This window comes from Wasmannia auropunctata, unplaced genomic scaffold (genome assembly GCF_000956235.1).
Source record: "Wasmannia auropunctata unplaced genomic scaffold, wasmannia.A_1.0 LD336024.1, whole genome shotgun sequence".
Classification (NCBI taxonomy): domain Eukaryota; kingdom Metazoa; phylum Arthropoda; class Insecta; order Hymenoptera; family Formicidae; genus Wasmannia; species Wasmannia auropunctata.
The window spans coordinates 330,316-354,910 of record NW_012026866.1 but is presented as its reverse complement, the minus strand read 5'-3'; the positions used below and the strand labels follow the sequence as shown (position 1 = coordinate 354,910).

Sequence of the window (24,595 nt, the reverse complement as noted above, 5' to 3'; positions counted from 1 at the left end):
TGACAGGATATCGATAGCAGTCTACTTGATTTCCTAATAAAGCGACAGTAGTATACACGTCATACAAGTTTACATAAATTAAAATAATTATCAATGTTTTTCTGTACTCGAGCGCCATTGCTGCGTGTATACTCGAACGATGGTAAACCGATGTGGCTCTTAATTTCACACAGTTCGCTTATGCACCTCAAAAATTTTCTTTTTGTCTCATTCTAAGTAGACTCATCATATTACAGTATCTCGACATATATTTATATATATATATATATATATACATACTATATATATATATATACATACATATATATATATATACTTTATATATTTTTATATATATGTAAATCTCCATATTTTTTTATATGCATATACATTTATAAGCGCGTGCAAATATACTATGCACGAGATCTCTCGGTGACTGTTGTGCTCAGTCCACAGGAACATTAAACTCAAAATACAATAATTATTATTACAATTTATTATTTCAATATAATAGGTCTATCTACATAAAATATATATATAAGTGTCATAAAATTTATACCTAGTAAACATTACGTCTATGTTTCCAATTATTTACACAAAGATACTGCCAGAGGCATTCGCTTGTTTTCTTTTCTTTCGTTAATCTTGCAAAAATATGGATTGTCAGTAGCTTTCTTATACCCGTCTGCTCGAGAGCACGATAATAAAGTAGGTAATTGAATAGATGCATCCAAAATGGAGAGAGATTGCGCTTGCATCACAAACAATTTGTACTAAAATAATATTCGAGCATAGTTTCCTTTATTTTATGAGAATAACGGTGAAATATGCGCGTGCGTGTAAAAATATCATCATAAACAGTGCGACTACAAAGACATGTTGTCTTTATAAACGCTGCCATACACGATGTGTATAGCCACGGCACGTCAGAGTTTACATTCAATATAAAAGTACATGTAGCTTCAGGACTTTATATATACAATGAAATATATATATCTAAATTCCATAAAATTTTAGTTAAATGTGTAGGGGCACAGGAAATTTTATAGTGCTTTTAAATTGTAGGCTTAAAAAAATCATTTTTGTTTAGTTTAATAAATTATTCGAAAATGTTCAAAGTAGGACAAATAGAAGTTTTCAACTTTTAAAAGTAATGTAAAAATAATTTACTAAAAATACCCAATATTTTGCTTCACATGATCTAATTTTTCTTAAGATTCTTAAGATTTCAAGTAAATATCAAAATAATGATTTTTATATACATATATTAAGAATAAAATGCCCTCAATATTTGTTCATAGAAAAACAGGCTCACAAATAATATCTATTTTTGTGTGAATTAATAAGAACATCTAGTTTAAATAGCATTTTTTCTCTTAATTGTATTATTTTGTCTTTAAAAAAATTTTTAATTAAAAAATATTTAAAAATTCATTCACAATATATGCCTCTGTTTAATATTTATTAAGTTAAGCAAGGCGAACTTATTCATAAGTTTTTTTTTGTTAAATAAAAAATTTCGACTCAATTTGATTGTTTGCATTTCACAACCTTGTTTAATAGAGAAATCTCGGTATAATTTTTAAATAAATTACTTCAAATATAAAGGAGGGTTTAATTCTAAATTTTTAATAAATAAAACGTGACGTAATATCTTTTTGAATTGAGGGTGCAATTATAACAAGTAGCATTTAATAGTAGAAAAATATCTTATTTTGATGTAATTGGGTATGTGCAGAGAAACGTGCGTCATGTTTAATATTTTCATGTTAACAGTGAACTTTTCTGTTGCTCAAAGATATTTAATTATACATTCATAGTTCATTAATATTTAGGCCGCCTAAAGATTCTCTCTTACGTATTTAGAATGTAACACAAGTTAATATTTGATAAAAGGAGAGTCGAAAAGAATTTTCTTATTTATACGCAATCCACGTATTTATGTCACGTTTCGAGTTAATCCTTAAGTATCATAATAGAATTAAATCTCAAATTTATCATGCCTTTAATACGGTCAACGCATTTGATATTGCTTTAGACTTTTTATACTATTTTTGGAAAAATGATGTAAGAATGTTTAATCGTAATAATCATTATAGAATTTGTTATGATAAATAAAAACAGATAGAAATTTTATACAATATTTGTTAATATAATTAACATTAAGATAATTATTTTTATCATGATACTTAAGGGTTAATTATTTCTTCGCCAGATAATAACTTCTTCCTAACTACACGCTTTTGTATATAATAAAATCATATCACAAGTCTCAAATCATTTATCTTTGACCTAGGTGCATAATTAACATGAAAAAATACTACAGCAAATATCACATGGAGCAATGATATTTCATTTTAAATACCGCAGCGACTTTGCTAAAGATAAAAGTCCATTCCTTAATCTTACAAGTAGAATTATAATTTCGGGGCGTTACACATATTTGACAAACAGTCATTATACAATCGTTCATAAAATAATAATTTATATACTTTCATATACGGGGGATAGTAAGCTCAGGCGTATGACTGATCCAACGATATAGCTATTTTATTCCCTTTCTCGACCCAATTTCTAAGACGTCCTCTGAGTTCTTCGAGACTTTTCGATTTTGCCTTATTTATCCTCTTGTATTTCACGTCTTTTGGCTTCGTCACGGATCTGTGATTGCTCATTACCCTATTATACGTCACCTGAAAGCATAAACAAATGGAAGGCTCAATTTACATGTGCACTACCGTGGGCTTTAAATACAAAGAAAATTCAGATACAGAATATATCTTATATATGAAAATGCAAATTTCCATTACGTTCCAAGTTAAAAGTCAATGTTCTTTATTGTTCCAATTACGAGTGTTTGATAAATATTTCCTGGCACATCCCCCTCCAATCGAATTCTCTTGCATGCCGATAAGATTCTAAGTCGCTTCTTTTACCTGCGCCTGCTGGCTTTCGTCTCTGGGTCTTTCGCTGGGCGGAGAATCCGTGTCTTGAGCCAGCCTCTCGAAACTGCCGTAGAGATCCTGAAGTCTGCCTTTTCCGTTGCCCAAGTTTTTCGTTCTCTTATCCTCGTACTCCGAGTTCTCTGTCAACTCCGATGGATCCTGATTAGTTTCGCTGTCACCGTCCTCCTCCACGGAATACACGGTTTCCAGGATTTCCGGTCTTCTGAGGAAACCGTTGCCCCGTCGCATCGACGAATACTTGTTCGACGGTTCCACCGCGTCGGACACGGAACGGATCACAGTTACATCAGTAATGTTAGAACGAAATCTGTGGAGTATAATTAGAATACACTTAGGATCGACTATAGATGATCTGTAATTCGTGAAAAAGTTTTGGAAAAATTCTATTTATAATTTTCCTATGTATATTATATATAATATCTATCTATATATATTATGATATATATTTTTTATCCATTTAATTAATATATGTACTTTGATTTTTTACATGTTTTCCATTACAACACACATGAGATTACAAATAGATTTTTATTCCGCATTTTGTCATGAATCATCGATTAAAATGGACTTAAAAAATGTACTGCAACTTCATTGTATCAACTTTGAACGTATTTTAATACAATAGTATTATACGCTGACATAAATCAGTATTTTTAATAAAGTTTATACTGATCGCAACATTGAAAACATTTAGATTTTTCTGACAAAAAAAATTAAAACTACGTCTTCAGCTTATCTTAGAGTCCTGCCTATATTTTTCTTTTTGCATTTCTGCAATTTTATTTCTCGTTTCTCGTGTTCCGTCATTGCACATAGCCGCTTCGTAAGGACTCTCTTCGCCGATGTAAACTTATTTAAAAAAAAATGCTCACCTCGGTGGGGCAGGATCGTCCGCGGTCTCCTCGAGCACCACGGCGCTATCGCTGTCCCCGAGACTGTCCAATCTGTCCAGGGCGTCGCAAGGTGGTGAGTCCCTGGTGCTCGTGCTCCTTTCCGCCAATCTGCTCTGCAATTGCCGGATCACCCTTTGTTGTCGTAGAATAATGGATTCTCGCTGACTCAGACTGGCCTCGATCTCCTTCTGCTTCCTGCAGAGCCTAGACTCGAACAGCAGAAGCTGCGACGACAGCGTCCGCAGCTGCTCGGCCTTCTCCCGCGTCAGTCGGGCCACCAGGTCCTCCTGCGTAACGTTACAGAATTGACAGAATTGAATTGGTCGCGCATCAATTTCTCGTATTAATTCGCGCGTGCAATAAACTCGCGCGGCTCTCTTCACCCGGTAATTCACGGCGGTAATTAATAACGGCGCGAATTTGCAGCCCGCGAAACCAGGCGACCGACGTTTCGCCATTTACTTCAGATATTAAGTAATTAATTAGCAAACGATATCTCGCCGCCGTTATTATTAATATTTGTCTAGCGCCGCTAATTAATTTCCTCCCCTCCCCCCACCCCGGTTTCTCATTTCGGTTACCGGTAAATACCGTCCGTTCGAACGGACGTCGCGCTCGCGCGCTGTGATGTTAGGTCGTATTTCTTTTCCCCTCTCTTTTTTTTTATCGAACACCGGTTCGTGCGTATTTACGCAAACATCTCTCGAGTCCACTTGCTTTACGCGTAATACGTGAGCGGTGGTTAGATATAGGCGCGTTCCGCCTCTGCACGCGTCGATACGTGCGTGAAGCTGCGTGTTTGCACAACGGTATACGGTATGCCTACACGTCGCATACGTATATCCGGCCGACCGCTTTGCATGAGCATTGCTCGTACACGTCTCCCTTCCTTCCGTCCTCCCGCGCGTGGAGGATGAGTCCATTACTCTCGCTATTGTGTGCAACATAAACGGTACCGCAAGACGGCCAGGTGTTACCGTCGTCGTTGCGTGTCACGCACTTCGAGGACGGACGCGGAAAATAATTGAGACGTTTCGCCGATAGACGCACGATGTGAATGACCGGTTAATGCGTCCAAAGAACAAATTCCGCATACCTAGGAAATTCCGTTAAGGAAACGGAAGTAAGACGGCATTTCTTTGGATGAAGGCATATAAGAGAAATATTCTCGATATCTTTTTTTTTATTGCTTGAATTGTCTCACGTGATGCGTTATTAATTCATTCTGTAGATTCAACTGGGATTTAGCCAATTATTCAATAGAACGTTTTTATGCTCTCGTACTATCGCCTCGTGAAGATTTTAAAAATACTAGCTGTTGAATAATTTAATCTATTTTCTTTAAATTGTACTTATTATTTTTGTGCATTTTTAAGTATAACGAACGTTTTCAATTGCTACGAATTTAAAATTAAAGAAAAAAAATTTTTAATTATCGTTTCATTTTATAATAATGTATAATGGAAAATAATCAAAAATTCACGTGTCATCACCATTCACACTTTTATAAAACATAAAAAATATAATTTCTCGTGATTGCAAAAAAAATGAGATGTTCTGTTTTACATCTGGCAATAAATATATTGAGTTGATGTATACAATATATTAAATGTGATCAAAGTTTTAAATAATATTAGTAAATCATAATTGGTTTTTCTCATTTTCAACTCATAACACACATTTTTCTACTTTCACTAAATATTAAATTAAAAAGAAATATTACATTAAAAGAATGTTACAAAGAAAAATTACAAGAAGAACGAATAGAAAACGTACAGAAAATAAATAGGTAATTACCGATAACGGAGAAATGCGTGTTTTACTCAGAATCGCGTCCGTTTAAATCTAGATTCCGTAACATGTCTGCGCACATTTCGTGCACGAAAGGTATATTACGAAAAATGGCCTTTTTATTGCCGAAATGAATACATCACAGTATTAATATTCCTCCGTTTGAATTCGAAATACGGGAAAGTCGTTATTCGCAATCGGCCGTCCCGCAGGGGGTATATTTTTCCCGCGCGTTCGCTGGCTAACGCCGGATTGCCGGAGAAAGAGAGGATCATTTCGTAGCAATTATTCCTTCGCAGATTGCCGACGAATTTAGTGGGAGAGTCCTTTTTTTTTCGCGCGGGTCTACCCTCGCAAACCGAGAATCGTCCGTAGTCACGCGAAGTCAGACGCGAAATCGTAGGATGTCACGAGACGCTCCCGGGCTTATCCCGGAAATGCACGGAAATCTCTTTAACGGCAATGACTCGTGGCAGCAATACCGTTTCGCTCACCCGCTGGAATTTGTCTTTTTTCATTGGCGTCATGACGGGGGATCTAACGGATACAGAGTGTCCAAGGCCAAAGATTCACGATCCGAAAAAATTAGAATTCAGATTCTCAACAAAATTCTTCGGAAAAGCTTACCTAAGTCTTTTATTAATAGCGAATACACGTCAAATGCAAAAAAAAAGAAACAAAAGTATATTTCTAGCAAACGCTGAAAGCTTCGGTTGAGCTTTCGATTAACGAGCTGTCTAATAAAACTGTTTCGTTCCAATCGATTCGCGCTTTCCGACTTTAATTTAATGGATATCCCAATTACAGGGTACGTGTCTGCGTGAGTATAACGTTTGTTTAAAACAGTCGCTCGTCCGCCTCGCAAAGCGGGGCAAAAATATGTACTCGTTCGCATCTAAATGGATTACCGTGTATCTAATATTTCACTGTCCGTAACATCGGTTCGTGGGCCGAGCGTGTTTTATGGTTTTCAGAGGTAATAGCTTTGATCGATCGTTCCTCGCGTCCCCCTCCCCCCTACCGATTTCCTCGTCGAAGACGAAACGGCGAGTGGGATTGCCTTTGCATGTAGAAATCCTTCCTGGTAATTGAAACTTACCTGCAATTTAAGGGTCCTCCGCCAGGCGAGCATTTGATGGGCCCGCTGGTGAGCTTGCGTCCGCTGTCTAGCTCTGAGTGCCGCTATGACCGACTTGGCTTCCTCCAATGACGTCACTTCCACCTCGTTACTGTCCTTCATCGACTCGCCCGACAAGTCACTGACTCGGCGGCCCTCGTCGATGGTAGCTAATATGCAGCTGTCCATCGACGTCTCGTCGAAGCTGCAAACAGAAAAAGTGGCGCGATGAGCGACTTGTTGTTCCACAGTTGTCTGACAATCATTTTCAACAAGTTCTTTTGGGCTGTTGAAGCGCCTTTGCAAATAAATGACCGCTCAAACGAATCCCTCTCAATATGAATGACAATAGGGGAATCATTATAGAGAAAGGCGATTACGTTAAAGCAGATCGCCTTATGTCTACATATTAGGATTGTTGTATGAACTTATGCATCATTTCTTCTCGTTATCACATCTATTACATTAACCTTTATTTTTGCTTACAGCTTTCTACTGTATTGACTTTCTTTTTTTAATTCTATTTCATCGATATTAAATTATGATTCAGAAACACCTTTATATCATTAAATACCTACGTTAACATTAATTTTAAATGCTTTAATTCTAAAGATACGTGGGACCGTATAATTTAATTAGAATTTCGTCGAAGTGTCAAAGTAGGAATTGCAGATCGTATTCGCATGTGTATGCATAATAATGTAGAAAATTTTTAGGAAAGATCGGAGTAGCTGGTTGAAATTTGGAATGTTCTTGAAGCGATTTTTTTAAAATGATTTGTTCCATTTTTAGCTTCGCCTAGAATAACTCATAACTGCCACAAACATAATACAAAATATTTCGATCAAATACACACGTCAGAAGGCACTCTTATTGCTCAATAAACCACCCTTAAGTCACTTAAAAAATTCTAGCTACACTAAAAATGATTTGTCCCATTTCTACTTTTGCACAAAGTAACTTCTAAGTGCCAGACATAAAATAAAAAATGTTTTTATCGAGCATAAGGGTGCCTTTCGTGCATTCAATTGGAACATTTTTTATTTTATGTCTGGCACTTAGGAGTTACTTTGTGCAAAAGTAGGAATAGGTCAAATCATTTTTGGTGCAACTAGAATTTTTTAAGTGACCGAGAGGGTGATTTATCGAGGATGAAGGTGCCTTCCGACGCGTGCATTCGATCGGAACATTTTTTATTTTATGTCTGGCACTTAGGAGTTACTTTGTGCAAAAGTAGAAATGGGCCAAATCACTTTTGGCGTAGCTAAAAAATTTTTCAAGTGACTGAGAGGGTGATTTATCGAGCATAAGAGTATATCTTCCGACGCGTATGTTTGATCGAAATATTTTGTATTTTGTTTGTGGCACTTATGAGTTATTCTATGCGAAGCTATAGAAATGGGACAAGTCATTTTAAAAAAATCGCTCCAGGAACGTTCTAAACTTCAACCAGCTGATCGGAGGACGATCTGGACGATGCATCTTTTCCGGTCGATTACTCGTACATTTTGATGAGATAAGATATATGTACCAAAGAGAAAAGCTCGTTTTCTCCGGCGAGAAAAGGCGAAGGTTCGCGTTTGAAAACGAACCTACGTGATTTATGATTTGCTTGAACATCTCTCGCGTTCGCGCGCCGCCCTCCTTCATTTTCTCATCGGCATGGTAATGAATCATCCGGATATACAACTATATGAAACTCGACCGCAAGCCATAGAGCACGATCATGCGCGCGGTAACTGATCCTAATACCAAGAAACGCGATCGGCAAATAAATCAACGATCATGGGAAATGATACAGCTCCGGTTTAATAAAGCTTGGCGATCAAACCGGTATCGAAGGTGATACGCATGAATGATATGCCGAGTGTTATTATTTCTTCTTGCATGTATAACGTACAATGAAATGTAATGTAAAAAACGACTTTTTATCTCAAGACACGCTACATATTTGTTGCAATGTCAAGACAACTTCGGCAGATTTAATAATTTGATGTAGCTAGTATTCTTTGACATATCTTTTTTCTATTTTCCCTGGATTGTTATGCACAATCTTTACATATTGTAAAATATATTTATCCTCTCTAAATTTTCTGGAGTGACTTTTCACTCAAGTAGCCGAGTGGCAGTGTTTTCAATCTTTTGGAGTGAGATTCACTCCAGAAAATTTAGAGAGTCCAATGTTTATTTTTGCCTTCACGCGATTAGTCACATTGCGACATTATGTGTGTGACTTATCGCAACGTCCGAGATCTGATCCATTGGACCGAACCGTTGGCCGCAAATAAAAAATATCCAGCCGAATTACAGGTATACGTTACCAGCTGTTACGCGAGGCCGGTGTGTACATCCGCGGAATAGAACGTCTCTAAAAATCGAAATTGCGCTTGCACGTTATTGCACGAAAACTTTAGCACCGCCTTTGGTTCTCGCGCGCGAGAGCGAACGCTATAAAAACAGTTTGTGCCACACCGGCCCCGCGCGACTGATATCGATCTCTATCTAGAAATTTACATCGTGCCGTACATCAAACGCTATATATACCTGCCGCAATTCTGTGCACAAGATCGACCGAATGCACACGCGGTTGGTATACGAGACAGCCGCGCCGTGTCGTTCGCCGAGAATGTAAGCTCGCCCTCTGACTAAAAGCAACTCAGAGAGGTAGGATGGGAGGGACAGAAGATTTGTGTGGTCAAATTGAAGGCGAAATTTGTGAATCTATTTCGAGCAAAGGAATAAATGGATACAGTTTTCTATGTAGGTATCATTTACTGTACTGTTATATTTAAAATATAGAAAATTAATTTGTAATACGAGAAATTGATAAAAATATAGAAATTTTCTATCATTGAAAACAAGCATTCGAAATTTTGAATGCTCTGCTATTTTTTAGTTTTTCTTAAGACAATTTGCTTTACAGATTGAACCTAAAATAGATTGTTAAAAAAATGTTATTACAAAATAGTAACAACATAGACATAAAATTCTAATTTCTACATAACAATTGACATTTCTTGTGTTTTTATCATTTTGTAATAGCAATTTTCTAATGTTTATTTAGGTTTAATCTGCGCATAATGTTCTGAGGAAAATTAGACTAAAAAATAGCAGATTAATTCTTAAAAAGTCACAGAAAGGTACTCGAGCATAATTTTCGGGCTCCTATCTTCAATGATAGAAGACGCTCACATTTTCAATAACTTTGTATTACAAATTAATTTTCTATGTCTTAAATATAGTCTTATAGTTGTAAATAACATCTAAATATTTGTGTATTCATTTATTCTTTTCTTTGAAATAAATTTTGTCTTCAATTTAACCATACGAACCTCTCAGTTTCTTTTAAGCAGAGACTAGAGACATGTACGGCAATGTCGATAGATTACCTTGCCATCGATGGCTAACGGACCTCTTTTGGGCCGCGTGCTTGCTCGAGAACCTTTGGGAAGCGCCTCTCGTAAAATTCTGCAGCGAATACGTAAACGCGAGAGTGATTCTCCATTGTACGCGTCGGAGACTCTTGCTGCCTCGAGTACAACTTTCGAAAGATAAGATCTTAAAATGGTGCATAATTTTATAAAGAAACTTGTACAACTATTTTTTTCAATTGTTTCTTTTATGACTTTTCAATATGTTATAAAATAATTTATGTAAGAAAAATGTGCGATTTTTAATGGAGATTATTCTTGTGAAAAAAATGAAACAGCTTTCCATAAGGTCAACTCAAAACCTTTTTCTTTCATAATCACGGATGCAAATTTCTCGAACAGTTTCAGTGGAAAATTAAAAAGATTTTCTTACAATTCACTTGAAAAATCTGAACACGCGTAATATTACGAAGCGCTTTTAACGTGAAGCTTCTGTCTCAAACGTTGCTTCATTTATAGTTTCGCCCTTAGTTTCAACCTCTGAACCTGCATTATAGTACGCGAAGAAGAAAGTGCGCGTCTCACGTCGCAAGTTGCTTCCACGACGCACCTGGAGCTCCGCGAACTCAAAGAGAGACAGTTGCGAAAGTTTCCTTGTTAAAGTCATTCCCGGTCGTTATGCATTCATTCCGATCGAACGGAGAGAAATCGGGGAAGACAGCGAAACTGTTACCGCGCGTAATCTGCATAACGAGCGGCGAGAGGCTAAATCATTTACAAATTTATATGCGATCCATTTAACGGCGACGAGACGCGTATTTGTGAAAAGCATTTTTCCGGTTCTCTCTCTCTCTCTCTCTCTCTGTTTCTTGCTCCTCTTCCTCTTCTCTCTTTAGCCTCCGGACTAATTAAGGCCGGATAAATTATGCATGAGCCGGCTGAGTCATGCCGCGCCGTGAATTTGACGTTTTCCCTCTCAGAAGGCATCGATCGCGGTGTAACCTGCGTGAGAGACCTGGGGATCGAAAAACCCCCGCGGTGCGTACGATAGGAAAGGCGCACGCGTTTCCGCCAGGTAACCCCGAGAGCGAAACCACCGCTGCGATATAAATGCGTTTCCGTCGCGGGTAAAAATACTGAAATAATAAAATAGGAAAACGCAATATCCGCGCGCGCGGTAACCTAAAGGATGACCGAGGGCTGCAAGATATTGCGATCGACACGAGGATATTATCGCGGTTATTACTCGCGGGATGTATTACGAGAAATTAATACGTAGAATTTAATTATCAATTATTATTTATTATTATTTCGCATTACTCGTATACGCGTATAGTCGGATGCTCGTTATTAAAATACACGGGATTGATTGCCGATTATTATTTCTAATTACGAAATATTGGGATTGTTGTTGCAAAATTTATTGACATCGGAATTATTTACTAGGCGGCCATTATTTATTACGGTTGATTGATCACGACTAGCTGAGATTTCATAATGCGTAGAAGTAGCGATGTTTGAAAAGCTATACGAATATATAAATGTTTTATTGTATTTAATGACTCTGGATTATCTTTAGGCCATCCAGCTCTCAACGGCGTTATATGATAATTTCATGTTAATTAGCATGCGCATAGAGAATTGGTAATTCAATTGCAGTTACTCCTGTAGACATTAGAACAATATTATCATTGAGTATAATTAGAGACATAGTATAAAAATTTTGATTTAAATAAATAAATAATAATCTTCCTCTTGAAGAGCATTGCTCTAAGAAATATCTTAATAATCTTTTTTTTTTCTTATCGGGTGTGTTTAATTTCTTCAATTTTATTATTATATACGTATCTCAGTATTACAATAAGCAATAATGAGAAATCATCCCTTAATTAAGCTCATAATTAAAGAACTGCCGGGAAAGCAAGGTTCATCAGTCTCAAACGTCGTAATGTTTCCGGATAATGAACATCAACAAAAGGTATGAAACAAAGCGCGTTTTTCCTTTAAACGGCAATAGCAAAGCGCAATCATCTTGTCCCACGAGCAAGTATCAACCACGATCTCTGTCACTGATGAATATGAGAGACCCGTCGTGCTTCGCTCTACCCCCGGAGGATTAATTCGAGTTGGCCATTGTGCGGGGCAGGTCTCTCACGATACCGCGCGTCGCCCTGAGGGGCTCCAAACATCTGAGGTGGGTTCTGGTAAATATTCCGCATGCGGTATTTCACATGCCGTGATATACGTACGTCGAGAGGTACGTACACGTGTGTCGATGCATGCATGCGCGCACGCACACACACACACACCCATACGCACGCACGCATATCGATTGTGTGTCGCATTGCCTGCAGTTGGATGTTGCGCGCGCGAGTCCACACGCACGGCGTGTCCTGGAGCGACGCGCGTGTACACGCAGACGCACCGCAGAAATACCGGACGCTCCGGGAGCGCGGATAATGCTCGACAGGAATTACAGTCAGGTGGCGTCAAACGCAGAGAGTGTCGCGTGAAACCGCATATTGCCGCTTAGGTCGCTGTCGAATTGCCGAACAGACGTTCTCCCGCAATTGATCCGGCGGATCGATAATTTTTGGGCAATAAACGCGAGCCAGATTCGATCTTCAATTACAGACCGCACGAGACGAAATGCAAAACGAGTGAAGTGCGATGGAAAATTAAATTGTAAAAAAAAAATTATCAAGGAACAAATGTATGCAGACAATATGTGCAACCGGTATATGGGAAAAAAAAATAAATCTCGAAAATCTCTCTCGAATAGCCTGCACAATGAATCGTCCCTATTAACTTTAATTAATACCATTTGAAAATTAACGTGAAAATTAGCGCCGCATTTATAACTGCGATTCATTAAGTAACATTATACATATATTTATAAAAAATTTATATAATGATTTTATTGGAGAATATTCACTTAAATTGATTCCGTTATATGTGTTCTGTAATTACCTTCATTAATTAATTAGTGATATAAGACGCACAATTACAATATCTTTTAATTTACTTTCAACTTATCTCTCCAATTATGAAATTTCATGATTAATTTACTTTTCTGTTTATGTATATATACAATTATACGCGATTTCGTGCTATGTGAATTTTTGTAAATCGAAGAACAGGTGCATGTCGTTTACACCGTGATATATTGAACGTAAATAGCGGATTGCTAAATTAACTCTGATTCGAATATTTGCGGACACGAGTAGCAGATGCAGGTGCGCGCATGTTCGAAGACCGCTATCTTCGATTATTACTCTGTTAAAGCTATAACGGATGTTTTCGATAACGTTACGTTATTGGACATAATGTATATCTGTGCATATGAACTCACAATCAGTAAGTTCCGAAATCGATGAATAAACCGTTGACCAAAAATATCCAGAGATTCTTAAAAGGTGTATAATAATATATATTGCTTAAAATTAACGGACCATTTAGTTTGAACGACCTTTACAGTGTATTCCTGTATTCGCATTTGCGGAAGTACTTTTCCGTGTCGCGGAAAGAGAAAACTTTCGGAAAACTTGTGAATATAAACTGGCCGGGCCAAGTAATGAGCTTAAATGGGGGATTAGTACGCTAATTAAGTTATATTCCATTCAAGTAATACCGACTCGTCTCTGGTAATACCTCTCTCGGGTTTGCGGGATCCTCTGGTGATTTATCTCTCCATCCTGAGGAGTAATCTTCGTTGAGATAGCTCAGTTCTTTGAAGGTGAAGGACTCCTATGCTCAATAACCATTAACTACCATCGAGATTTTGTAAATATTGGAGCGGTATAACTCGCGTTATCGAATACGTGACATCAAGCTAGATTTTCCTTTTGCGGGACACTGTAAACTTTAGTGGATATCAAATATCGTGACGTCATGTCTCTCGTTTTGCGCCGACGTGAGTACACGTTAAAATTATCTCCTAAAATAATCTCGCTATATTTGCAACGTGAGTTCTTACAAGGAGTTGTCTCTCTAACATAAAATAATTATAGAACGTTGCAACAATTTATTCACGTGTACTTACGCGATCAAGTAAATGCCGGACAATAGAGAATATGCGAAATTATATGATGTACAAAGTGCATGTCTCTAATTATAGATTCTTTTATCTTTTGCAAGTATATTTCGCTTGAGCAACCCGGAAAAACTGTTCCAAAGAGGATACGGATCAATGATTTTTTAGCTACAAATTAAAGGGGGTCAATTATTATGATTCAAAGGCATAATGAGAATAATCGCGGTATCCTGTGCGTGATAGGCAATTGTATGGAAATTTACTCAAATATTACTTTAAACGAATGGATGGATAATTTAAAAATCATATTACAGGCAGAAATATTACTCCGCAATATATATTAAATAAAAATTAATAGTAAATTTATTAATTTCAAACAGGATGTCCGAAAAATTTTGCTCAAAGAATAAATGAACAAAATGCAAAAATTAAAACTTTTTTATTTATTTGCGCAAGAATAAACTTCTCGGACATGTAATAATGTTGTTTTTAATACTGAAAATCGTATTTAAATTACAGAATATTCAATTTTTAAAGATATAATTTTTTTATTGTAAATAAACACGCAAGAATATCTGTAAAACTAGAACAGAAGAAGAATTCGTCATACATCTAGTTCGTAACATTTTTCGCGATTCATGCATCTACTTACTCATGCGTACAAGGAAAAGTTCCAAGTATCGTGATAGTTCGCGTGTGAGACGGTTTTATGGGACCGGGAAAATTCGAGCGCCAGCTGTGATGCACTCTTAATAAATCTACGTAATAATTCAGCACGCCAGCGATCTCGCAGTAATACGTTGCAGACCTGTAATTCATACTTGCGATCAGGGAAATTGAATTTGCGCAGGGAACGAGGAAGTTTGACAAAGAGACCTTCGTGAATTGCTACGATTCATAACCAGGGCTATCTGCCGATAACGTGGCCGACGACGTTACACAGCGGTAAAATTTATTAGAATGACAGGTGGTGGTGGTGAAGGCGAAGAGATGGCAGCTTGGCATGCTTCGAAACTGCACGTAGTGTTAGGGTGCTTGGTCTTAGCCATAAAATTTTTGCCATTTATCTCTTAGCTAAGCAGGTGCAATTTACATTTGGCATGCGCAACGCAGGTGGATATTGCATGTGGATACTCCACATGTGTATGTATCGAGTCTTAACTGGTTTTGTATACTATCATAAATTCATTAAGAGAAGGAAGTATCGCTAACTTGATAGGATTAAGGAACAAAAACAAAATTTTTAACTTTAATAAAATAAAAATTATAGAGGGAATAGACGCCAATAAAACGAGCCAACAAGAGATGTTGTATAATTAATATTAATGTCGTATAATTTAATTCGATAATATTGAAGCCGAACATTTCAATTTTACAAAGTTTGCTTCAGCTGCAAATACAAAATTCCATAATATATTACATTACTTCTAATAGGAACACAGGTGACTTTTCTTACCAAATGTAAGTTCGTAGTGTTTAATATTTAAATTAAGATCATTGTCGGAAGTAATTCATTTTTTCTTTAACAAATCTTTGGTAGTTTGGTTCAATTATATTGATGGGTCAAAGACAATCTGGAAGTATAGATTTCATTACAAAAATCTTCTCTGGTCTTCTCTGGTCAACGTCTTTATGATAAATGTAATATATTATTAAATTTTGTATTTGAGGCTAAAACAGTCTTAAGCAAAGTCAAAATGTCTCGCTTTAATATTATCAAATTAAGTTATATGATTATACTACAACATCTCTTGTTTGCTCATTTTATTGGCCTCCATTTCCTCTAGCTTCTATTTTATTTCTAAGTACGAACCAATTATACAATTTTGCTTTAAATTTATATTTAATGTTACGTTTGTAAAATTTCTTTTGGAAGATCGATGTGCTTCCGAACAATTTTATCGGGCAAATTTACTTTTTAATTATAATAAAGCTGAACCTGATTTCTTTTTCTCTTATAATAACTGGGAGCAAGTAAATAACCAAAGTCATTACAATCGCAGCGGTAAAATAGCTTTCAGAAATATCTCTCCGTATAAGAGGGAAGCGTTCCTCCACTGTGGAAGGGATTAAAGCGTAATATCATTCGTTACGGTCCTTCAGAATGCATTCTGCTCTCGTTGGAAACGCAGAAAAATTTAAGCCGTAATAACGCCGATGAAGTACGCGCTGCTACTTCCGCTGCATTACACGGAGTGGAACCGGGAGGAACGGCGGCGGAGACATTGGCGAAGCCAAAAACCGTAACCTCGCGCATCGGCAACATAAACCGCAATTTCTCAAGGGTGAAATATAATTTCTGCCAGGAACCACCTCGTCCCCCCCTTCCTCTCCTCTCTCTCCTCGTACGTATGTCGTGAAAATAAGCAGCTGTCGCCCCGATATATGGCGTCGCCGCGTTGGTCTGCCCAAAATTGGCGTAATTCCGACCGCCCTATCGTCCGGAAACGATAGCATCTGCCGAATACGCCGCTGTGCGACCGTTGAGAGATTTTATAGAACAGATATGCCTGTGTGTTGCAAGACACGTTGCATGATGTCCTGTACGTAGGACAGGATGTAAATTTGTCTTCGCGCAAAGTTAGCCATACGTCACTGCCACACGTTTCTGCCGCCTATGAATCATTCCGCGACAATCATATGCGGCCGTACCTTTCTCGGTGGCCTCGATTATAAAACTCGCACGAAACGCGTGAAAAACTATACCTATACATTTTATGCGATACCAAGTCCGATGATATCGCGATATTAATTTTCAATTGTTATTGTAATGCTGCTGTAATTCAGCAATGGCATATTTTTTTTCTTCCAAGGAGTTTTCTTTGTGCGCGCATTTCTGGGACACTTTTTTTAAATAAAAATTTAGCCGCTTTTTTTTAAACGATGCCACACTAAGTGACTCCAGGGAAATAACGTGCAGTTGACAACAGACGTTGAGATAACGAAGAAATGTACAAGATCCGAAGTGAAGTTACCTCAATAATGATTTCGAAGTACAAACAGTATTGCAATATCGAAGAGACAGTTACTCCGCGCGGCTGTAGTTAAACCATTAGTACCGCGCGCTTATTAGCGAGAGTAAACATCAGTTGAGTTACGAGAGCCAATTCACCAATATTACCGGAAGTCAGCTGCGAGAGTAAACGCCGTAAGGCCTCGAGCCATGGAAAATAGAAGACATCCTTCTTAAAAATCAATGGATTGTTATTTATTGCTGCAATAAATTGCATTTATAATTTTTCTTCTCGCTTTCGTCAAATATCGAACAAATACTTATTATTTAGGTACAAAGAATGTACATTAGTTTCAGTTATAGAAAAGAGAACAGACTTAATATTAGAAGCCGATCGAAACAAAATAAACTGCATACTGACAAGATATCTAAAGAAATGACAAATAATACAAAAGTCTGTTTATATATAAAAATAAAATTGGTTCATTCAAAAAAATATCGAAAAATCCATCCCTCAAAATAAGGTATTATTATTCTTTCTGAATTTTTATATTATTGCATCATCCTGACAATATCGGAAATTGCTGGATTAATATTGTAAACAGAATGGATGGAAAATTAAGCGTAAATAGTCTTTCATTCCGCCAAAGGATTAAACCGTCACTTTTGATCATTTGTCAAAGAGATAGTTGAAGAGTGCCCGCGCGTGCCTTTTATAGGCACCGTGTATAAGACACCGGATAAAGGGTCTCAGCATTCGGCTAACACGTCCCGTAAGATTAAAGGGTGGAAATCTGGTATAAAGGATAAACCTCGTAAAGGGTAGAAATGTGGTCAGCGGCCGCGCTGCGCACCGAAGTGCATTTTAGCTTTAACGGATCCGCCCGCCGGAAACGACAAGTACGGTCCACTTACGGTGCTGTCTGGTCTGTGTAGACACCGTCCACGTAACCGTAAAGGTGCGTTTGCACTATGCGGGCTCTAACGAATGAGACGATCTTGATTTAGGTACTGAATTAACGATCGGGCGCACCTCGCATCAAACGCCGCGGAACACGGGCGAGAGGGCCACGGGAAAAGCGCGGGACCGCGCCGTAAGCTTGAAAGATTGTGAAAGCTATAAAGCATCCGGAAAGCTCCGGGGAAATTGGGAGAAAGTCGAGGAACTTGTGAACTTTGCCTATATATACCGCGATTCCGATAGCGTTCGATCGAATTTATTCCATCGTCGCTTTGCTCCTCCAGTCGTGGAATATAAAGCCGAAGATTATAACTTTCGTTTTAATCTATAAATATCGCACCCCCGTAAGAAAACACAAATTAAAATTTTTTCAAATTCCGTATTATGTGCGGATTGTTCTAAATACATCGGTCTTCAATCAGAAAAAGTGATATGAAATTCGAAAATTTGAACTTGTACCTTATCTTTTTATCTGTTGGGGTTGCGATACATGTGTACAGATTTATAGATATTATAAAATATTAATGTTTGCATCAGTATACATATACAGAGACGACTGTTGCAGCATCGCGATCTGAATTCCGCGAAATCTGATGACGCTCGCGATTTTCGATATAAGTATATTCTGTGCAAACGCACCCTAAGCGCTGCACTCCGTCACTACGACGGGCACAAAAGAAGAGCGACGGCCACCGCGACGGCTTGACTTATTGCGCGTGGGCGACCGGAATCGGGCTCATATCCGGTTCCTGGCCATATGCGTTGCTTATTCACCTGCATCACCTTTGCGAGCGGTCACGTTCAGTCTGGGGGGTTTCGCGCCCCCGAGCCCTACCAGCCGTTAAATGAGCGGACAAACAATCGACGGGGCCCGTCCTAACCCGATGTTAACCCTTTTACAAATACCAGGCGATCGAACAGTAGCGTATGTACCTGCTTCGTACCTGCCGAACGCCGGCTGAAACAATGGGGGCCGGCGCGATTGGCTTTGCGCCGCTACGGCCTACGGCACGCGTTGTCCATTGTTTCGTCACACGTACACACGTACACATGTAGACGGATACATGCACCGAGAATCGAAAAAGCAGCGCAAAAAGCATCGTGCTACGTGCTCGCGATTCCTTCAAACTAGCTCGCGATGCCACAGGTTGAACAACCTGTGTGAACGGATTTATGAGAGCACAAAATGGTAGATCGTATTTTGCTTATATCGAGAAAACAAAAATTTCATGTAATAAAATTTAGCTTATATTTCGTTGCAATATTTTCTTTATGGTTCCATAAGAAAAAGTATTGATATCTTATCAAGATATAATTATTAATCAAACAAATTTGTACTAAACTTAACTTTTACTGACTTACTGCATGAGTCATTTAAAGGCATAATTATTATCTTTAACGTCGTAAATAATTTGACAAAAGATATGTCGCATAATTAATTTATTTTCTGGAGAGAAAGAGAGAAGCATAATTTTCGAGAAATAATTAAGAATAATTAATTTTCGCTCTGTCCGACGGACGGATCAACGGGGGTATTAATAGAGACAGTAATTTGCAGGACAATACGAGACAGAACGTTGTTAACAAATCCCGTGATCCTATCGGAGATGACCACACGGCGATCCACGCCAAAATGGCCAATTTTCATTACGATGCGGTAATACATTTCGGCTTGCCATTTAGGCTGCGCTCGAGTCTCGGCCAATTATACTCTGCTTGTGTACAATCAACAGAAATCAATAACACCTTGTCATAATATCGATCTCCGGTTATATACGGTACACCTTCCCGTGTTGACTGTTGAGTTAGTCAGAGATGATTGTGATACCGGGATAAACGCGACTGCGGGATAAGCGCATCACCCCGCTTGTTTCCAACAGACAAAACGAACGGGCATTATCGAGTCATTAAAGTAGAATATTAATTTTATTAAACGACAAAAAGTCAATTCCGTCTCGTTGTTGCATCGCCGCGCTGCTATTACTCGCTCGCTTTCGCGACAGCCGATTGACGTGTTTATCAATTCGCAGTGGGGAATCGACTTCATCAATTAATGCGTTATGATAGATGATATTTCCCGTATCCCGCGCCCGATCGGTCGGATCGCCGCTCACGATCGCTCTTAACAGTTTGCTAAATTAATTTGTCTAATTAATTGTCCCGCGTGCGTGCACGCTTATCGTAATTAGCAGGGTGCGCGAATTGCCGGCCGCCCGCGCGTCGCCGCCGCCGGCGCGAGCAAGCGCGCCCTGTGGATAATTTACCGAGTCATTTCGATGGCTCGTAGTACGTTTAATATGGACCGATGCCTGATTGCGAGGGGCATATTAACGGGTTATTAGGCAGAACGCGATAAAGGCGCGGCCTAACGCGCAAATTGCTCGTTCGCGTGTCGCCGGTCAGTACTCTCGTAAGTAGGGGGAGGCGAGGGAAAAGGGCAGAGGAAAAGAGAGAAAAAAAAACGCCGATGCACACGAAGAAGAATTAATTATGCGCGAAGACAAATGCGAACGAATTAACTTGTCGAAATAAAGCCTCGCGCCTGCCATTCGTGATACCTAACTGCACTCGACGTGAGCTCGGCCAAATCCGGTAATTAACAGCGCGAGGTGGGCGTTTCGCGTTGAGCCCTCGCGTTTTCGCGCGTGAGGATAATCGAGGATTTAAGAATCGGACTCTTCAATTTGCAACGTGAAACCTGAATTTTCTGCGAGAAGGTCCCCCGGTACGTTGCACTGGGACGTACGATAAAATAACGAAAGAACCAGATATTTCCATTAGCCGGCTAGTATTTGTTTATTTGTCCGGAGATACCGCGCTTGCTTACAGAGGGATGGTACATACCTAGTTTCGTACAAACAAACAAGTGAACTTGCGACAACCGTCCGTGCGCTCCCTTGGCTATACCTTCTTTCTCCCTTCCGCTGGCGACACCTGGTTCTTCAGATCCTTCAACTGTAATCGCCTTATCTCTCACCACCGGCAATATCCCTTACGACCGCTCCGGACAACAGAACTGGTAGAAGAAGAATTAACTAACCAGGAGAGTTGGTGTGTAACTATATAGTTGTAGGGAGAACACGTGACCGTTGTCGACGAGCATTGCTGGCGAGGCACGGCTCTATCGCTGAACTAATCAGTGTTTAATTTGCGGTTTCCAGATCCGTAATTATATCTGATGTGTAACTTCTTGCCAGTTTGCGGGCGGAATCGGATTCGTCTGTTCCGTAACAAAGCCGAGCGACAAATTTAAAAGAGCGGCCAATTAGCTACTTGCTGCTGCAACGTCGAGATCCGACAACACTTTAACGATGTGCGAACATTTTATGGAACAAGTTTACACATTGAAAGAAGCTCATTTCACAAGTGCCATTTCAAATCTTTCTCTTTTTGTATCTTTAATTTATATCTTATGTTTATATCTTATTTTTATCTTATATCTTATCCGGAAACAAACTGCGCACTCGGCTCGTATGAACACCGTTAGTTAGCGTAAGGCAGACACCATTTTTCTACACCAACGATCGGAAATTAAACTCACCGCATTCAACCCGGAAAATAAGAGCGCGCCAGTCGTTCGCGTTGCCGCAGAAAATTAAGCGCCGCTCGCAACAATATCCACCGCAACTCCGCGCGCATTGTCGTCCGTACGCGAAACACACGCGAAAACGATCGGTGCGAACCGCATACAGGGCTTTGCAATTATCGCGTCCTTTGTCGCACGCGCCACGGCGGACAAAGGAAACGCGGAAGAAATATCGCTTCGGGCGGAGAGCGCACGGCAACGGAAATTATGATGCTCGCTTTCAGCGATTGGCGAATTAACAGTAGCGAGACGAAAGAGATGGAGGTGGGGGTGGGGGAAAAACATCGTCCACCGGTGTTATAGCCTCCCCGGGAAAAAAAAAATACAAAAGAGCGAATGGCTCGTTTTTATTGAGCCGAGTGCTCGTAAGTTCCGAGAGGATCGCTTGTCGATATCGCTCAACGATCGCAAAAAGGACACTCGACCATTCGACGTCTGACATATATCTCGGAAAAATAGTATCTCCACTGCCACAAGCAGCGTTATTCTCATTGTGCTACTTGATAAATGCTGTTAATAATACCGGAACGCATACATATTTTTTTTTTAGGGGAGGGGCAGATTCATCATCGAGAGAATTTATATACATTCGTATTTGCAATTGCTTCGTGCAATGAGATTGAATCGGATTTTTGATCAAAATCTTCGTTCGCTTCCCTCTTTCGTCATAATTTATTTAATAAATTGTCCGTGTACTATTATCTTCTGGTCAACAGAACGCCGTTACTCATACCCGATCGTTGAACTTTCTCTGCTTTCATCTCTAATCCGATTCAATCTCCGAGGCCATTTATCTGACCCTGCTGTATCGTGATCATAATATGATTACGATACAGAATGTTTCAGACGGATATGTTACACACAAGCTGTATTTATGGAATCTTTGATCAACGGGGTCATTTTCTCTTTAACAGGAACGAGATATTAGCAATTCATCAATTACAGCTAATAAATTGTTCAAAACCTTATCGATCATTATCTGGCGTGAATAAATAAACAGTCTTATCAGTTAATTTTAATTAAACTTTACTTTTTGTATTATTTCTTTTAATTCACAGCTAGCTGAGCTCAAGCTTTCTAATGCTGCAGATTACACAAACAGGCGTGAAGAAATATGGTGTCGAAAGAGATTCTTCGCGTAGAAACATCTAATCCGAATGACACACAAAGATTCCATCTACAGGGAATGGGGGTGCATCCCTTATACAAATATACGTGTGAATGCATGCGTAAAACGATTCGCGCGAGTGTATACGCGCAAGGATTTTACCTTCCTCTGTGCTCGTGTTAGCGGCGAGACGGTGCGGCCTCGACATGATTTGTCGCACCCTGCGCGAACGAAAAAGCAGATTGACGCCTCGTCGCATTACAATTCTCTCCCTCCTCTTCCCTTCCTCCGTCGCGGGCTATGCTATATCCGCCGGGCATCGCACGACAGATAAAACATCATTTATTATCAGAGCGCGTCGACCTCGACCTCACGGTGCCCTCCCACCCTCGCGCGGCGGGAGGGTGCGTCGTCGACGATCGGGACGAGTCTCTCGTTCACAAAGGGCGCGCCGTGTGCGAGCATCTCCCCTGCGCGAGTATCCCTCTCCTTCTGCACGACGAAGACGATCGCGCGCGATCCAAGGGGAAGAAAATTTGTCACGGCAAAGGACCCCGGGGCTCTTGGGTTTACGCGTCCGCGCGTGACAGTGTGTGCACAAGCAATATTACACACAATCGCGAGGACAGGCTCAAAAATCAGCGGTGGATTTATGCACCCATTTGCGCACCCTCGAGTGCGAAACTCTATAGTAATGACGTCCTCTTGTACCAAGTCTTCGAATAATCACTCGAACTCGATATGCGATATACGAAATGAAAGCAATAGATTTTATTTTTAAAAAGGCACAATTTTCTTTAAAATGTATCGCTCAAATATTCCAAAATTTTTACGGGAAATAAATGTTCTTAAAGTACAATTAGAGTGACAAATGCATTGTTTTCATCACAATAAAGCTCGCATTTTGATTCAATCGTTTTCGAATTTGTTCTTGGCTGAGTTTGTTTTTCTTTTGTTGCTTTTTTCGTCGTAATCGAGAGAGAGAGAGAGAGATAGGTATGCACATACATCTTAATCGGATGATGCCATCGTGGTTGTATGCCTCACGGGTTTAAGCCTCAATCCACCACTGAGTTAATGCGATCGCTGCCGCAGAAATGAAAAGTAAAGAGACAGAAACGAGGCATGAAACGGGAGTAGATGAAACGACGGATAACGAGAATTAAACATCGAGAGATTCCCGTGCCAAGTGCCGTTCGCTTTTACGGTCGTCAATCGATGACTCGCGCCGCCGCTCGCACGCGAGCGAGCGAGCGAGCAAGCGCGACACTCCGCGACGCGTATATACGATGATCCGTATCCACGGCCTAGTGCCAATTAATCCCTTTTGTACGGCCGTTCTCTCATTTCCCGAAACCCGTTTTTCGTGTTCGACAGTTGGTTTGTGCTCCCCTTGGGTCGCGCGCGCGCGTCGGTGCTCGTCGAGAGGAATTCGGCAAGTGAGATGTACTCTCCTTTAAACCTCTGATGCACTTTCAACAGTAAAAAATTTTCATATTGCAACCTTTATCAGACATCGATTTGCTACTGCATTTAAATTTATTATTATTAAATTAAATTATATTTCACACGTAATTTTTAATCAAAGCCAAAAGTGCATCGGAGGATCACATTGAAATTGAAACGATCATTTTGGCAATCAAAAGAAACGTAGCCAGAAATTAAGTTTAAAATTAAATCGCTAGGATTTTATGTTATTATTTTATACTACAAATAATTTTATATTAAAAAGACTTTATGTTTGTATAATAAGCAGTATAATTTTTTAATTTATTATTGCAAATAAGTATGCATATGCGGGATATTTCAAGCCTTGAAAATTATTTTTAGAATTCTA

The 24,595-nt window shown here is 39.2% G+C and overlaps 1 protein-coding gene across 1 annotated transcript; it reads right to left on the bottom strand.

Annotated features, from left to right (window-relative positions):
- Nucleotides 1-1,438: 1,438 nt before the first annotated feature.
- Nucleotides 1,439-23,155, bottom strand: LOC105452929. Its single transcript, XM_011694489.1, has 5 exons — nucleotides 22,921-23,155; nucleotides 6,729-6,951; nucleotides 3,818-4,125; nucleotides 2,916-3,252; nucleotides 1,439-2,672 (listed from the first exon to the last, which is right to left on the bottom strand). Exons 2-5 carry the CDS (start codon nucleotides 6,933-6,935, stop codon nucleotides 2,496-2,498), a joined length of 1,029 nt encoding a protein of 342 aa, XP_011692791.1. The 5' UTR covers nucleotides 6,936-6,951; nucleotides 22,921-23,155; the 3' UTR covers nucleotides 1,439-2,495.
- Nucleotides 23,156-24,595: the final 1,440 nt, after the last annotated feature.

Coding starts and splice junctions, on each gene's coding strand:
- LOC105452929 (XM_011694489.1), bottom strand. CDS start 6,935: ATGGACAGCTGCATATTAGCTACCATCGACGAGGGCCGCCGAGTCAGT. Junction 3,253..3,817: donor GACGATCCTGCCCCACCGAG/GTGAGCATTTTT, acceptor TATACTCCACAG/ATTTCGTTCTAACATTACTG. Junction 2,673..2,915: donor ACGAAAGCCAGCAGGCGCAG/GTAAAAGAAGCG, acceptor TTATGCTTTCAG/GTGACGTATAATAGGGTAAT.